At 42.0% G+C, this 16,573-nt stretch overlaps 1 protein-coding gene across 6 annotated transcripts in view; it reads right to left on the bottom strand.

Annotated features, from left to right (window-relative positions):
• The window catches only part of LGALSL (galectin like), a 213,988-nt gene extending 211,855 nt beyond the window's left edge, over window positions 1-2,133 (bottom strand). The window contains exons 1-3 of one of the 6 annotated variants that reach the window (XM_044055604.1): window positions 1,683-2,133; window positions 932-1,012; window positions 709-797 (exon numbers count right to left, since the gene is read on the bottom strand). In XM_044055604.1, the coding sequence (XP_043911539.1) occupies window positions 709-797; window positions 932-1,012; window positions 1,683-1,727 (215 nt within the window). In that variant the 5' untranslated portion in view covers window positions 1,728-2,133. Of the gene's footprint in view, window positions 1-708; window positions 798-931; window positions 1,013-1,192; window positions 1,364-1,682 lie in introns of those variants that run through there. The other 5 variants (XM_044055610.1, XM_044055633.1, XM_044055617.1 and 2 more) reach the window with 5 other exon arrangements.
• Window positions 2,134-16,573: the final 14,440 nt, after the last annotated feature.

The following is a 16,573-nucleotide window of genomic DNA, read 5'->3' as shown; positions in this document are numbered from 1 at the left end:
TGTAAAAAACTCTATTACATTTTTATGCAAGATTTTTTTGTTTACTAAATCTTTTGACTTAACCTAGAATAAAATACTGCGTCACCCAGAAGTCCTGAGTTCAATTAGCAGCTCAGCCACTGGTAACGCTAAGAAAGGAGGGATGGGAATTAAGTGGCTGGTGTCTGTCCTTCTTGGAAGGAGTTGGCTAGGACCCAATGAGAGCTCCAACTTGGTGAAAGCTCAGGTATGACAATTCAATGTCCACAGGCTGGCCATACACAAGCCCAGTTAAAGAATGTGCAGTCTCTGTACAAATAACACAAGTGTGCATGTGGAAAGTTACACCTGCATTCACTTCAGGACTTTGGGGTGTAAGTTAGCTAAAAGAGAGTGATTTTGGTTCATAAAACTGAACATCTAATCCCCTCAAGATAATGGCCACCCAATGACCAACATCTGCCTCTCCAAGGCCTAACAATTAAAGCAAATATGTGTGCTGCCAACGAGGCAGATGCATTCTGAAGGAAAGAAGTCTACCCTACAATATGGGAGAGACTTAATGGCCATAGGGAGAAGGACCACAACATATTTAATGCTAGGATTTCTGGGAGTACAATAAAATATTTAAAAAAAAGGATTTCTGGGAGTACATATCTGACTTAATCAATAATGAATATGGGTCAGCAAGTTAAACTACAGTAGAAGAAAAATAGACAGTGATCATACCTTTCTGGGCTGACATCAACTATCCCCATCACTTTAATCTTCTTGCCAGGTTTCATTCCTCCTTTGATATGACCACAAAAAGGAACAGTCTTAAAGAAAGTGAGGAATTCATCCTTGTGAGTTGCTGAATTTGATTTTATGTAAACACATTTAAATTATATTTAAATATAATACAACAAAAAATGTTGTATCAAACAATGTATATAAAAATATATTGGATTACCAGACGTGGTGGCAATGGGAAGTCTTGCTCTGGAGACTGCGGCGAGTTGATCAGTACTGTCAGGTGCCCCTCTTCTCTGTTCTAAATAAAATACAGAAAAAAGAAACATGTTGACACATTCTGTCAGCCTTCATTTGGCCTAGGGTCATATCAGTTACTAAAAGCTTATTAAATGGTATAAAACTTGCTAAGCTTGGGTTTCATTTATAATATATCAGAACCCCAAACCTGAATGGAAACGGCACAAATAACAGTAAATACCTACAGTACAGAAAACAAGCGTCTCGTGTGATTTTGCCTGAACGCTGCCTGCATAACGGCAAAGGATATATAATGCTGACTACATAAAACCAGATGTATCAGTCATCCTGAAACACAGCAACGACTTTACCACTGAGAGCAGAGATCGATTATTACCTTCAGCAATATCCCTAACCTGACAGCAGCTGAGGTAAAGAACGTAAAACAGATTTATGGCCTGACAGCACCCCACTCCCTCCCACCACGCGCCCCCATTAGTATCTTACTATAGAGTACAGTAAATAATCTAGACAAGCCAGTCTCGTGGGTATTTAATTCAGTCATCGACGCAAATCCTATGCTCCCAGGATCAGCAATAATGTCAGCCTGCTAAGTAATCGATCTGTCATCCCAAGTACTAAAGGCACAGCAATTTATTAATTCTGATACAGCACACGACAATCAGTCCAGAGCTAAAGAATGGCAAGAGAGAAGGGGAATCACTACTTACGGGACTCAGTATTCCGTTCTTCTGCGCTGCCACAGACCCCGCCATCTTGCTGTAAATGTACTTCACAGAAGCGAAATGAGGATGATCAGCTGAGCGAGGAGGTAGGTTAGTCCCTGTTGGCTCACTGGCAGCCCTCCGAGTGGAGAAGAGGGTGCTGGTAGTTTTTATTGGAGCTCAGAAGGCTGATCCCTTGCTGTCAACAGCGAGCCAGTCTGTCAGGGGAAAAAAAAGCACTAGTGAGGAGTTGGGTAGGTGTGCCGTGTCCTACAACTGACTCCTGTGTTTTGGTACGCACTTTGGGTGTGTGGCTTGTAGCAGAGGCGCTGCCTGTCATTGTCGTGCTGGAATTTTATTTTGTCTCTTAATTGTTTCATACAGTAAGCGACTTTAGTGCGTTGCCTCCCACTCCTACGTGCCCTAAGCTAGAGGTAACCTTGGCCAGTTTTGTGTTTTATTCATTTCCTCCTACGATTTAAGTCTGTTGTGTTAAAGGAGGCGAAAGAGTGCTCTGATGCCGAATTTGTGAAAATACAGCAAACTGTTCAAATGTGTACATTTCGTGACAATGTAAGTCATATTTGATTGCGTGTTTCTGATGTTTTGTTTCTCCTGTTTATGACTGGAGCTTATTTTGTGTCTGGAAACAATTAACCTTGGACTTTTCTGAAAACATCTGGCTCCTTAGGATAAACTACGCATTCCAAGAGTCAAAAACAATGCTGAATTTAATTTTTAATTATCTGTGTCCTTTCGGTTATAATAGCAAAACCTGTCTCAAATCCGACATTGGGAGCTCTGATGTATATGCGACTTGTTTAGGAATTCGGGGAAGTTGGTCAGTGTATCTGAAGGACAGCATACTAACAGCTAATGTAAGGTGATGGTTTAAATTCACTAATTTGTTCATGCTCCAATTATCTGCTTTATTCATCTCAGAATCGCGGGGAGACGGAATCTAGCAACATGCTGAATATAATACTGAAGGACAGAGCTGGAAGTTTTGAATTTTATCAGTTTTGGACAGAATACTTTTAGAGATGAGAAGAAAAAGCATCATTCCATATTTAATGCACAAGATGTAATAAAGCACAGCAATAGTTTGCACAAACTGCAGTGCCTCTAGCCAAAAAACTCTGATTAGTCAAATTTGTTTTGCTTTTGACCACTCAAGCCTGCTATATATGTGTTATTTATTCAAATTTTGGGTTTTCAACATGCCCTCCAGTCTCCGGAACTGCCGAAATGCCAAGAAACGTTAACCATTTGAAAAGTTGGGACCTGTGAGATGCTAAGACTGAATGGCCGAAAACACGGACTTAGAATATACTAAGTCCAAGATGGCCATTTCCCGGGATATCCCATTTTCCCGAGGTAAGGCGGTCTGGGTCTCCGGTTAGCATATATAAGTTCGGAGGGTATGGAATACCTTTCAGTTGTCCAGATTTTAGAGAATGTCCATATTTTTGTCATATATATATATATATATATATATATATATATATATATATATATATATATATATATATATATATATATATATATATATATATATATATATTGTCTGTGGCTCATAAAATTCTGGTTTTCTGACCAATCATTTACTAGTGAAGCAGATACTGGAATTTCAGACTTCATATCCTTCTGAAAATGCATATAAAACAACACCTTTTATTCTAACAATTGTATAAGTTTATAAAGAACAGTTTTTAAAATTTGTTCCTATCTTTGGGCTTTTGTCTCCCATTGTTTTTGGCTTAGTCCAGATTTCTTGTGCTAAGAGGTATAGTGGGATGAATTGCCAATTTTCCCCTTCTTAGTGAGACTTGCTTGTGAAAGAGCATAACCTTTTATGATACCAGCTTAGAATCTTCTTCTTTTGGTGTTTCCCAGTTAGGGGCCGCCACAGCAGATCATCTGTCCACTCATGATTGGCAGTAGAGTTTTACGGTGTTGAGTTGCCAGCCTGGCACCCAACCTTCCACAGAAGGCACACATTCACACCTAGGGCCAATTTAGAGTGTCCAGTCCACCTACAGCATGTCTTTGGGATGTGGGAGGAAAGCGGAGCACCCGGAGCAAACTCCCACGACCACAGGGAGGACATGCAGACTCCACACAGAAGGCACCCCAGCTAAGGATCAAACCAGAGAACCTATTGCTGTGAAGCGACAACGCTAACCGCAGCACCACCATGGCCACCCATGATGCATGCTTAGAATAATTGTAGTTAATTTGGATACAAGAGATTCTTATATGACAATGGGCTCTTTGCTCAATTACTTCATTGTCTTGCTTACAGCATAGAAAGCAAAGATCACACTGTACAATGTGCATTTATATACACATTCACAGGACATATACTACTCCCCAATTAAAAATATTCAAACAAAAATAGACTCACAATACAACCTGAGTCTGTACCTGAACCAAGGCTTCTCCAACATCATGGGTTTGTAATGGGCTAGCTGCTCTTGAAAAGCCATTTTAATCCTAGCCAAGTTGTATTTAAAGTTGAGAATCAGATCCTGTGCCTTATGTGTGTAAGGTAGACATGTTAACAATTATACTAGCTCCCAGCCACTGCTAACCTTCAACCAGATAGACACATTGCTTTTGTACCAATAGCATTCCTTTAGAATGGTTTTAATGCTGAAATACAGTTAGAGCACTAATGGATGCAGCTGAAAGAAGTGGTCACTAAAACAGTACATCATGATATTAGGATTTTATTCCACCTAGGTTGTCTTCATTCTCCCTAATTTTTCTTTTTAAAAGTTTATTCCATTTCTTATACCAAAAGATATGTAACATCAATTTAGATGTTTTTTCTTGGGAATAGACTGAAATATTGTTATAATTTCTTGAAGGAAACAAATTGTTGGTCTGTCTGATTTATTTACTTGTCACTGTTTAATGTTTCATCTGTTAACTCTAGCCAGTTTAAACTGATCTACTTCATTTTGATAGTTAACATGAAAGACCAGAAACTGTATAAACTAGTTAACAGTTACTTCTGATAATACACTACATTTTAAGCTAGAGTAGTCTCTATGAAATAAAATAAAGTGACAGTAATTTCAGCCGATCCACATAGTACAGATATTAAGTACCTTGAATTCTCCTTGTGAGGGACTTTTGTGGTCTCTCCACTTGCTGCAGGTGCAGTGAAAGGTACATACCAAGAGGGTTGTTGTACTCAATTATTGGCATGATAAGGGAACAGTACACGCAGGTTATTATGTTTTTTTCTGGAGGCAATGCCCTTATGAGATGAGCAATGTAGAATGCCCTTCTTACCACATATGGAGACATAGTGATCAAAGGTAAGGTTGCTGTCAATTTGTGTACCCAGGCCTCTCACCACTAAGTGCATGCTTAGAATGTTTCTGTTAATGTGGTAGCTGGCAGGAACATTGTTCTTACTGAAAGGGATGATGGTACATTTTTTTAAGGCCATGGCTTTGGCAGCAATCATTTGTTTGCATAAGACCCTCTTGTAGGATGTTGACATTGTTTGGAGATCTATGACTGCTCCCAGTTTGCAGTCATCAAAAACTTTGTCAGCCACAGACCTTTAGTTTTTGCTTGTACTTCAGAGAAATAGATTCTGAACAGTAAATCCCTATGGAATACCACTGGATATGGGTATGCTGTTGGAGGTGGATTCCCCTATTTTGACTGCATGGGTTCTATCAGTGAGCCAGTTAGCAACCCACCTAATGATGTAAGAGTTGATACTTATTTGGGTGAGTTTGTCAATAATACCTGAGTGAGGAGATAGTGTCAAAAGCCTTGGCCAAGTCCAGGTAGGCTGTATGCACAGTTTTCACCTTGTCCAGGGCTCTGGTGACTGTCTCAAAGAAGTCCACCAAGTTTAACAGGCATGATCTGCCTTTGACAAATCCATTCTGAGTAGGGTCAAGTGTTTGAAGATTACCTATATCTTTGTTGATAAGGTCCATGATAACTTTCTCCATGGCCTTTCAGATGAGGATAGTCAGGTGAATAGGTCTATAGTTTCTGGGGTCAGTGAGAACACCACCCTTGTGCAAGGGGATAACAGTAGCCATTTTGTATTCAGCTGGGATGAAGCCAGTGCTTAGACTGTGACTGAAAAGAGTACCCAATGCAGTTACTAATTCTTGTTGGAGCCCATGCAGGATGCAGCCTAGGATGATATCAGGGCCCACAGATGCTGTGTTTTTGGCCTTAGAGAGGGTATTTATGACCTGCTGTCTAGAGATACAAGGTGGGGGACATGTGGAAGGAATGTCATGGGGTATGTGTAGTGGGGACAGGGGAGTGACGTTTTCACAGAACATGTGAGCTAGCAGATTTGCTATGTCCACAGGCTCAGTGCATATGGTATCATTAACTACCAGTTGGCGCAAATTTGGGTCTTACTTTTTAGGTTACAGATACAACTAAAGAATGCCTTATGGTTGTCCTTAGTTGAGGATGCTAATTTGGATTCATAGTTTGCTTTGGAGGACTTCACAAGAAGTCTTATTTCCTTGTTTAAGCTGAGGAGGGAGTGTTTCCAGTTTAGGGTATGCCCCCTCTTATTTTTGGGCAACAATTTCTTCCTTTTATTGTAAAGCCTGTTAATGTCAGTTGTCCACCATACAGGTTTGCTCTTCCTTGAAGAGCTTGTTTTGGTCCTGTAAGGTACGGCCGAGTGAATGCAGTTATACAGATGTTTGTAAAAAGCATTGGTGTAGGATTCAGAAAAATAAGAAGCATAAATCACAGAAGAAGAGGACTGTATCTGTCACATATAATCCTCATTCATACTGTCTGAATCAGAGGAAGACATTCATTGCCTTTTTGTTTTTTTTCCCTCTAGAACTTTCATAAGTAGCTGCAAAAAATGAACATGCCATTGTTATATTCATAGACTTAAGTTGGCTTGAGAGGGGTACCAGGGGTTGGGAGGGTGGCCTAATGGTTAAGGTGTTTGCCTTACAAACACAAGGTGCAGAGTTTGAATCTCACAAGGGATAATTGGCTAGGCTTACAATGGCTCGCAAGGGCAGTTAGCCTAGTACTAACCTATGAACCAATGTAGAGCCATGTGGTTTTGCTGCCATTTCCTGAGCTGTGTTAAAATTTTCCCTGGCAAAGATTTTACAGTCAAAAGAAGGCTGAAGCATTCAGACGGCTAACTAGATGCTAAAAGACAAAAGTCATAGAGTGAGAAGTTATCAGAAATACACTACACTCCAGTTATTCAAACATCTGGATCTTGAAAGGTCTCAGAGAACACTGACATAGACACTGGCAAATATATACCTAATATACTAGCTTTTTGTGACACTCAGGTCAGTAAGCAGAATGTCTTTATTTCAGAAAAGAGATTCAAATTCCTCTGTATTTGAATCATTACAGAGTTAATTCCCTCCTCAGGACCTGGCAGTTTTATTTTTCGTTACTACTTTTGAGCATCATTTGATTTTTTCTTCACTGCAGTTCTGAGAAGTTTCTCCTTTGTCTCCACCAGGTACTTACTTCCCTGATTGACAGTAGAGAATGTAGCCCAAACTGTCTACAATCGGAGGAGGTAGTAGTAGAAGTACTGGCTACAACTTAACACCATCGCAAATTTATTTGAAGTTTGATTGAAAATCTTGAAGAAAAATAAATGAAGAATGAGTGTGAATCATTAAGCAGCTGAAAAAACTCTGACACTTGTATATAAGTATTTTTGTTGATATTTGTTGACTGGGAAAACATGGCTGGACAATAAATCATTTTCAGGGGAGGTCTGGGGAGAAAAGCTCTAACATCATAAAAGCAAAAGAGTAAAATATAGCAAATATAAACATTTGGTAGGGGTTGTAGTTTTTTGTAGGAACTGTGTAATATAACAGAGTTGTAAAGGTTGTAATTTTTACAAGTATAATACTATAGCATGCAATGCAATATAATACAGAGTAACCAAATAAATAATAAGACTGTTCGTGAGAGAACTAAGCTTAATTTGTTTAAATTAGATGAGATGAAAAGAGAAAGACAGAAACAAAGGTGAGATAAATAGAGAAACTACACAAATTCAAAAGAGACAGTTTGTTTGTCTTTTCCCGGTAAGTGGTCGCCATAGCAGAACTTCGGTCCACTAATGATTGGCAGTCGCTTTTTTATAGTGCCCAGTTGCCAGCCCAATGCCCAACCTTCAGCAAAGGCATGCCCATTCACGCATGTCTTTCGGAGGCCACTCAACCGCGGGGTGGACATGCAGACTCCACACAGAAGGCACTCCAGCCGAGAATCGAACAGGAGAACCTATTGCTGTGAGGTAACAATGCTACTGCTATACCACCGCGGACAGTGGTTAGTTGAAAAAAAAAAGATCAACGAATTGACAAAGGCTGTTAGAGGTGAGAAAGAGAAGCAAGGAAAAGAAAATGTGTATGTGTATGAAGTTAATAGAGATTTACAAATTAAAAATGAATGATTGAAGGATATGAACTTTGGTAGCATAGCAAGTATGTAAGATTTTTAGTAGTGGAACAAAGAGAAGATAGCATTAGGAGAGGGACAGCAGGTGAACATGATTATAGCAGGAAGAAGTGAAGGGAGAGAATGGCTGCAAGAAAGTGAGGTGACGGATAGAACTGCGGTTTGAAGATGGAGGTGGAGTGAAAGAGAAAATAGATTATGGGATGGGACTAGCCTGGGGTGGTACATAAGCAGAACAAGGAATTAGTCAGAAACATTTTTAAAGAAGCTTTGAACATGTGAAGGTTGGGAGATGTCTTGATTGTTATAAGTTTCAGTATTTTTGTAACCATGTCAGAGTATGGGTAGCACCCTGCAGATTTTTTATTTGGTTTGCCTATGCTAAGGAGTTGTTTTCTATTTGATCTTAAAGGACATTGTGGGATGCAATTTTGGAGAACTGTGCTAAGAGCCTGGCAGGCTAAAGGATTGTTTATATTTTAAGGTGTGATTAATTGGGTGTATATATGACAGTGAGGTAGTTCTAACCACGTCAGTTGTTCTGGTGTGTTACAGTGGTAGTTTTCTTTAAGTTTGTTTGCAGCAAAGCGTGAAATGTTGTTATAACATTACTCCCCCCATCAGTAAATCGGGGCATCCCCAGTACCTGCCCTTTCCCCATCATCGCTGCTCTCTCAAAGGCAAATAATAGAGCCTCCATGGGACCCGATAACATTCCAGGCTGCATCCTACGTGAACTCAGGCAGGAACTTACAGCAGCATTAGGCATCCTATTCAACCAAAACCTGAGTACTGGCTTCATCCCAACATAGTGGAGGACAGCCACTGTCATCTCTTTACACAAAGGTGGAGCGTCCATTGATCTGGGAAATTATAGACCCCATCAGCCTAATTATGCCGATCTGCAAGGCCATGGAGCAGATTATCATGGACCTCATTAACAGGGACATTGGCAAATTCCAAACACTTGATCCTATACAGTTTGGCTTCATCAAGGGGAGGTCATGTCTGCTAAATTTGGTCGACTTCTTTGAGACAGTCACCAAAGCCATGAACGAGGGGAAGACGGTGCACACCGCCTACTTTGACCTGGCCAAAACCTTTGACACTATTCCCCACTCGGGCATAATAGATAAACTCTCTCAACTTCCAACACATGTGAGAGATGCAACCATATAGCCAAACTGGAGGCTAAGCTCTCTCAACTCAGTACTGGAATAACCAGTCAGGAGGAGAAGGAAACCACACTCACTACAATTCCAGACTCACATAGACCTACCACAACAGCAAACCAAACACATAATCACACAAAAACATACTCGGAGGCTCTAAATAAAGATCTGCCTAAGCAGCAGAGACCTCCAAAGCAGACACCCAAGCAACCGCTACCCCAAAACAAGAAACATGCAACACATATCTCACAAAGCCAGTGTGCCGAACAGTCACAGCCCTTAAGACTAAACAACACACCTGATACACTTGTAATAGGTGACTCTATCGTCAGGCACACTGACGTCCTTCTCACCATGCTGAATAAGGAGAGGGTCATGGTGAGCAGCCTGTCAGATGCTAGGATCCGCCACATAACACAAGCACTCAGGTCACTCCAAGGCAAGTACAAATATGACTCAGTCATTGTCCATGCTGGTGTGATTGACCTGAGACGTAACTCCCTGGACTACATGAAAAGAGACATAGAGGAGCTCTCTGAGCATGTAGCCCAGGCCAGTATGACCCTGACCTTGAGTAGCATCTTACCCTCACCAAGAATGATGCCACAATATGAAGACAAGATGATCAATTTCAACAATTGGCTTAAGTACTGGTGTAATTCAAAGGGGATCCAGTGCCTGTCAGCTTGGGATGATATGCTCGACAAGCCACGATGCTTCGCTAGGGACGGCTTGCACCTGTCACCCCTGGGCTTTCGGATATTGGCAAAGGCTCTTGCTACCCCCATAGTGCCTTTTTTAGGCAAGGCTCAAAAGACAAACCCACCTCCATAGGTATCACAAGGGATAAGAAACTAAGAATAATGCTACTCAACACCAGAAGTCTAAACCTCAAGATGCACTCGAAACTCTCCTTAGCATGGAGAATATCGATATCTGTGCAGGAACAGAAACCTGGTTCAGGGCTCCTGAGAGCACCCCAGCACTACTGAGTTATACCTCATACCATGCTTTTCAGCCCCAAAACTTGGACCGAACCACAAAAGGAGGGGGAGTATCGATATTCATCAAAGATACCCACACCTCCAGGTTGGTGGCAAAGCACAAAGCATCAGAGACTGTCCATGTGCAACTAACAGTGGGTAAAACTGCCTTCCAGTTTATAGCCTGCTACAGACCACCCTCCCAAACCCAGGAACCCCACTCGGCCTTCCTGAGAACACTGGAAAATATGAAGGTATCTCCAAACACCATTATATTGGGCGACTTCAACTACCCAAACATAGACTGGGAGCATTATTCTAGCTCCAACACCCTAGCCCAAAGGTTCCTAGAATTTATAAACTCAAATGCTATGGAACAACTTGTTACCACTCCCACAAGAGGGGAAAACATACTGGACCTGATCATCACCAACATGGGGACTCTATGCTCCAGACCAGAAGTGTATCCCTCACTGGTAAGATCAGACCATAAACTAATCTCACTGGATATTCACATCCCGACCCCACCCCTGCCCAGAAAACCACAGTGAAAAACTTCTAAAGCAAATTTCACACTCCTCAAAACCGAGGTGGAATCCTTCAAAGCCCCGGCCTGTGGAAAATACGCCCAGACTGCAGAATCCTTTATAAACACATTCTATGAACACCTTCAGGAATGCATGGATCATGCGATCCCAAATAAAACCAAGACCCAATCCTCCAAAGGCAGATGTCCTGTCTGGTGGACCCCAGCCATAAACAAACTATACAATAGAAGGAGGAAGCTACTAAATGATAGAGCAAAATCCCAAAAAGGGAAGGCATCACTGATCAGTATTAGCAAAAAACTACGGGCACTCATAAAATTGTCTAAGGCCAGCTTCGAGAAAAATTGCACAGGACACAAAGGATAATCACAAGGCTTTCTTTAGTTATGTTAGGAACCTGGGTGGTAATTCCCAGATATGCTCAGAATTAGTCCAAAATGACAAAAAATACACCGAACCCACAGACATTGCCAACATCCTAGCTGACAGGTTCAGCGCAAACTTCTCCCCCCCTCCCCACCAAAAGGGCAAATATCTATCCCAGCAGAGTGCTGCCCCCCTGTCATCTCAGATGCTCAGGTAAGAGCCGCCCTCTCCAAAGCAAAAAACACAGCATCAATGGGACCAGACGGTGTCCCGGGCTGCGTCCTACATGAACTCCAAGAAGACCTAAACCCAAACATAAAACTGCTGTTCAATCTCAGCCTTACTACAGGATATGTGCCCAAAGAGTGGCGTACAGCAACAGTGGTCCCTCTCCATAAAGGTGGTGCCTCAACGGATCCTGGAAACTATTGCCCCATAAGCCTGACTAGCTTGGTCCGCAAAAGCTATGGAAAGGATCATCATGGACCTCATAAATAAAGATATTGGGGACCTACAGACACTGGATCCTGCCCAGTTCAGCTTTGTTAAGGGCAGATCCTGCCTCTTAAACCTGGTTGATTTCTTTGAAACAGGCCATTGACGAGGGGAAGGTGGTCCACACAGTCTATCTGGACCTCACAAAAGCCTTCGATACAATACCCCACTTGGGCATTATAGATAAGCTCACCAGCTTAAATATAAACCCCTATGTCACTAGATGGATTGCAAACTGGCTCAAGGACAGAACCCACATGGTTAGAATTGCTGGAGCCATGTCAGACTCCAAACCAGTTACAAGTGGTGTCCCACAAGGCTCAGTCCTGGGACCTCTCTTGTTCGGTATATATTTCTCGGAGGTACAGGCCAACACGGAAGGACTGTGGCTGACCAAGTTTGCAGATGACTGCAAACTGGGCACCATAATCGACTCTCCAGCCGACACAAGCATCCTCCAAAAGGGCCTCATAGAAACAGACAACTGGTGCCAGAGCCATGGCCTCAAGCTAAATGCCAAAAAGTGTATAGTCATCCCCTTTAGCAAAAACAAAGTGCCCACAAATTACCACATAGGTGGTAATCCATTAAGTACAGAAGAAGTAATTAGGGACCTAGGGACCCAAGTTGATAGCAAGCTCTCATTTGACAACCACGTGGCCAAAGTGGTTAGAAAAACATTTTATATAGCCCACCTAATCATGAAGGGATTCACATCTAGATCAGGGGAGGTCATCGTGCCTCTTTACTCATCCCTCATCAGGCCCATAATTGAGTACAATGCCCCTTTTGGGATGTACCTTACCAGACACCTACAGCAACTGGAAAGACCCCAAAAGTACCTCACCAAGAGGATCAAAGGGCTCAAACAGATGCCATATGCTGCCCGGTTAAAGAAACTCCAGCTCTACTCAGTGGCATACCACCTGTTCAGAGGTGATCTGTGCCTGACGTATAAAGCCATGTCCAACCCGGCATTAATGGACATGCTGCACCTCAGAAAATCCAAATCCCATTGAGCTACACGCTCGAGAGACTTGAACCTCAACACTGAAATAAATAGGACATGCTGGAGGGACAGATTCATAACCCAGAGGCTCCCTTCACTCTGGAATAAAATCCCAGTCCAGGTTAGGCAGAGTCCCTCATTGACTCTCTTCAAGAGGAATCTTGATGAGTGGATAGGAGATCTTAGGTTTACCCCGGGTATCACTTCTGTGTCACTGTTAGACAGAGGCACAGTATACTAACCTCGAAAAAGGGCATAGCAAAATAAATTTAAAATGGGTGGCGAAAGCCAAACACATTCTGGCTAGGCTTATAAATGCCCTAGGGCAGATAGCCTAGTATGAACCTATGAACCTATGAACTAGGCATCAATCCCTATGTTACCAAATGGGTAGCAAACTGGCTTACCAATAGAACCCACATATTCAAAATAGGGGAAGCCACCTCAAGCAGTAGACCTGTAACAAACAGCCTATCACAGGGTTCAGTCTTGGAGCCTCTGTTATTTGGGATATACTTTTCTAAGATGCAGGCCAAAACCAGTGGGCTATGACTGACCAAGTTTGCAGATGACTGCAAGCTGGGTGCTATCATCAATTTCCCTAGTGATGTGGGCATCCTCCAAGAGGGTCTCACTCAGACAAATGACTGGTGCCAGAAACATGGCCTCAATCTGAATACCAAAAAATGCATCATCATCCCCTTTGGGGAGAGTGACATCCCCACAAATTTTTTCATTAATAACAGTGTCCTAAGCATGCAATCAGTCATGGGGGATTTGGGTACCCAAGTTGATAGCAACCTGACTTTTGACCACCATGTTGCTTCCGTTATATGGAAAGCCTTCTACACGGCCCTCCTTATAAGTAAGGGTATCTCATCCAGGGACAAGGAGATCATAACATCCCCGTATTCTTCTCTTATATGGCCCATTATTGAGTACAATGTCCCTTTCGACATGTACCTCACAAAGCAGATGCAGCAGCTGGAGAGACCACAGAGGTTCCTCACCAGAAGAATCCAGATCCTCAAACATCTACCATACACAGATAAGCTAAAAGCCCTATCCCTCTGCTTAGTTTCATACAGACTCCTCAGAGGTGACCTCTGTCTGGCATACAAGGCGATCATGGACCCTACCTTGATGGGACTGCTTTATATCCGCAAGTCAATCTCCACTTGAGTAATCCACACACACAGCCTCAACCTGGTCTGTGACATCAGCAAGACTTGTTGGCGAGACAGATTTGTGTCCCAGAGAGTCTCCTATCTGTGGAATAGACTCCCTCTCCACATCAAGCAGAGCACCTATTTACCCCTTTCTAAGTGCAACCTGGATAACTGGATGGGAAATAGAAAATATACCCCTGTGATTCCACCCATGTCCCTGCTGGACAGGGGCATTGGGTGTTGATTTGTCTAAACATGGGCTAAACTCTTGGCTAGGCTTATGAGGGCCTCATGGGCAATAGCCTAGTAACCTCTTATGATCCTATGATCCTGTAATCAAGATACGTTTGTATAGAGGTTTGGAGTTTGTTAGGATGGGTGTTTCATATTGAAGTGATGGCAGTAGTTAACAGTTAGCTATGGTTACTTTAGCATTAGTTGTGAGGAAGTTTGTTTTTGCTCTATAGAGCAGTCCTAATTTTTGGTATTTTTCTAACTGTGTTTAGAATATGTAGACCGAATTTTAGGCTGTCATCTATGGTTATGCCAAGTGATTTACTTTGAGATACTTCAATGTCAGTGTTGTTCAGGGAGGTGATGTTGAAGTTATTTTTGTCAAAGCTGTGGAAATTGGAGGAAAATAGGAGTAGTTTAGATTTTTTAGGGTTAGAAGTAATTGAATGTGTTGGAGCGAGCTTTTAATTAAGCTAAATACTTTTTGGATTATTTATTGAAGATGGGTTGGGCTATCAGAAGTACAATGAAAGTAGAGACAGCTGTGTATTATATGAGAAAGGCTTGTTGGGAAGAAGTGCAGGAATTGTTGGTGAATATAATTCCTGAAGTGTCAAGAAAAATTGAAGAAACTGCCAAAGACTGCTTTAAAAACTGCCTCATGCACCAAACAATGTCTTATATAAGTAGGCACATATCCAGAATAAGCTTAAGTAAGGAGCAGAAGACTGCTTAAAACATCTCTAACTAGGATGAATAAAAGGTAGAAGGGATAAAACCCTAATGTTATGAGTTATTGTGATAGTGACTCTTCATGAAGAAGATCAAAGACTACAAAAGCTGCATTAATTTCTAATGGGTATGTCAGAGACTTTGTACTTTAAATTGCATAAGATGTTTACCGATTAGGTCAGAGGATCAGACGTGAACAATATATATCATATGCTTGGATGACATTCAGCTAGTCTGAGTTCCTGTTTAAAGAATACTAAATCATGATTGACTTCAACAATTAACTAAGTTTCTGGTGACATTCTAAGAGGATCCAGTATCTGTCTGCTTGTGATGACATGACTGACAGACCTCGATGCTTTGCCAGAGATGGCCTGCATTTGTCACCCCTGGGTTTCTGGGTACTGGCTAAGGCTCTTGCCACCCCTATAGTGCCTTTTTAGGCGGCATTTCAAAAATCAAATTACCACCATAACAGCTATAACTAAAGCCAATCTGAGGGTCATGCTGCTCAACGCTAGAAGTCTAAATCTCAAAATGCACTCGCTCGAAGCACTCCTCAAAATGGAGAATATCGACATTTGTGTTGTAACGGAGACCTGGTTTAAAGTGGCAGAAAGCACCTCTGTGCTACCAGGCTATAATTCATTCCACACCTTTCGGCCCCGAAACATGGACCGAAGCTCCAAAGGTGGTGGTGTTACCATATTCATAAAGGATATGCACACCTCTAGACTAGAAGCCCAGCATAATGCATCTGAGATATTTCAGGTACAGCTAACATTGCATAAGGTGGCGAACCAGGTCATGGCCTCCTATAGGTCCTCAACCATGTCTATAGACTCTCACTCCATGTTCCTAAGCACCCTGGAATCTATCAAGGTCCAACCCAACACTCCCATACTAGGAGACTTCAACTTTCCCTCCATCAACTGGGAAAACTACTCTAGCACCAGTACACTGGCCCAACTCTTCCTGGAATTCATCAATTCCAATGCCTTGGACCAACTCATTCTGACCCTCAATAGAGGAAGCAGCATCCTTGACCTGGTTATTACTAACATGGGTGACTGTTGCTCTACACCAATAGTTAATCCCTTCCTGGTCAGATCCGACCATAAACTAATCACCTTGAAATCCACATCTCACCCACACACCCCGGCAAAGGAAACTGCCTTGAAAAACGTCTCCAAAGCTGACTTTGGGCTCCTAAAAACAAATGTGGCTAACTTCACAACACCCATGCCAGTGGAAAATAGCTTGCATAACTGCCGAATCATAAACCAATGCACTGTAAGAACATGTAGATAAATGCATGGAACTAGCCATACCCAACTGAACCAAGACGCTCTCTTCCAAAAAAAGGAAGCCATTCTGGTGGTCTCCTGCCATTAATAAACTCTACAACAGAAGGAAGAAACTGTTGCAGAAAAAGGTGAAATCCCAAGATTGGAAAAACTTCCTTATTAGCTTCAACAAAAAGTTGAGATCCCTCATCACATCCTCCATAGCCAGCTATGAAGGCAGAATTGTGACAGACACCAAAAACAATCACAAAGCCTTCTTTAATTATATCAAGAACCTCCATGGCAATACCCAAATTTGCTCTGAGTTACTGCACAATGGTACCTCCTATACTGAGCCAAAAGATATTGCCAACATACTGACCAACAGATTCAGGGCCAACTTGACCCCTTTCTCCCCCCTGAAGGACCGATCATAAT

The sequence above is a fragment of the Protopterus annectens genome, chromosome 1.part2 (assembly GCF_019279795.1).
Source record: "Protopterus annectens isolate FY-2018-M chromosome 1.part2, PAN1.0, whole genome shotgun sequence".
Lineage (NCBI taxonomy): Eukaryota > Metazoa > Chordata > Ceratodontiformes > Protopteridae > Protopterus > Protopterus annectens.
This window is presented reverse-complemented; position numbering and strand designations above follow the sequence as displayed.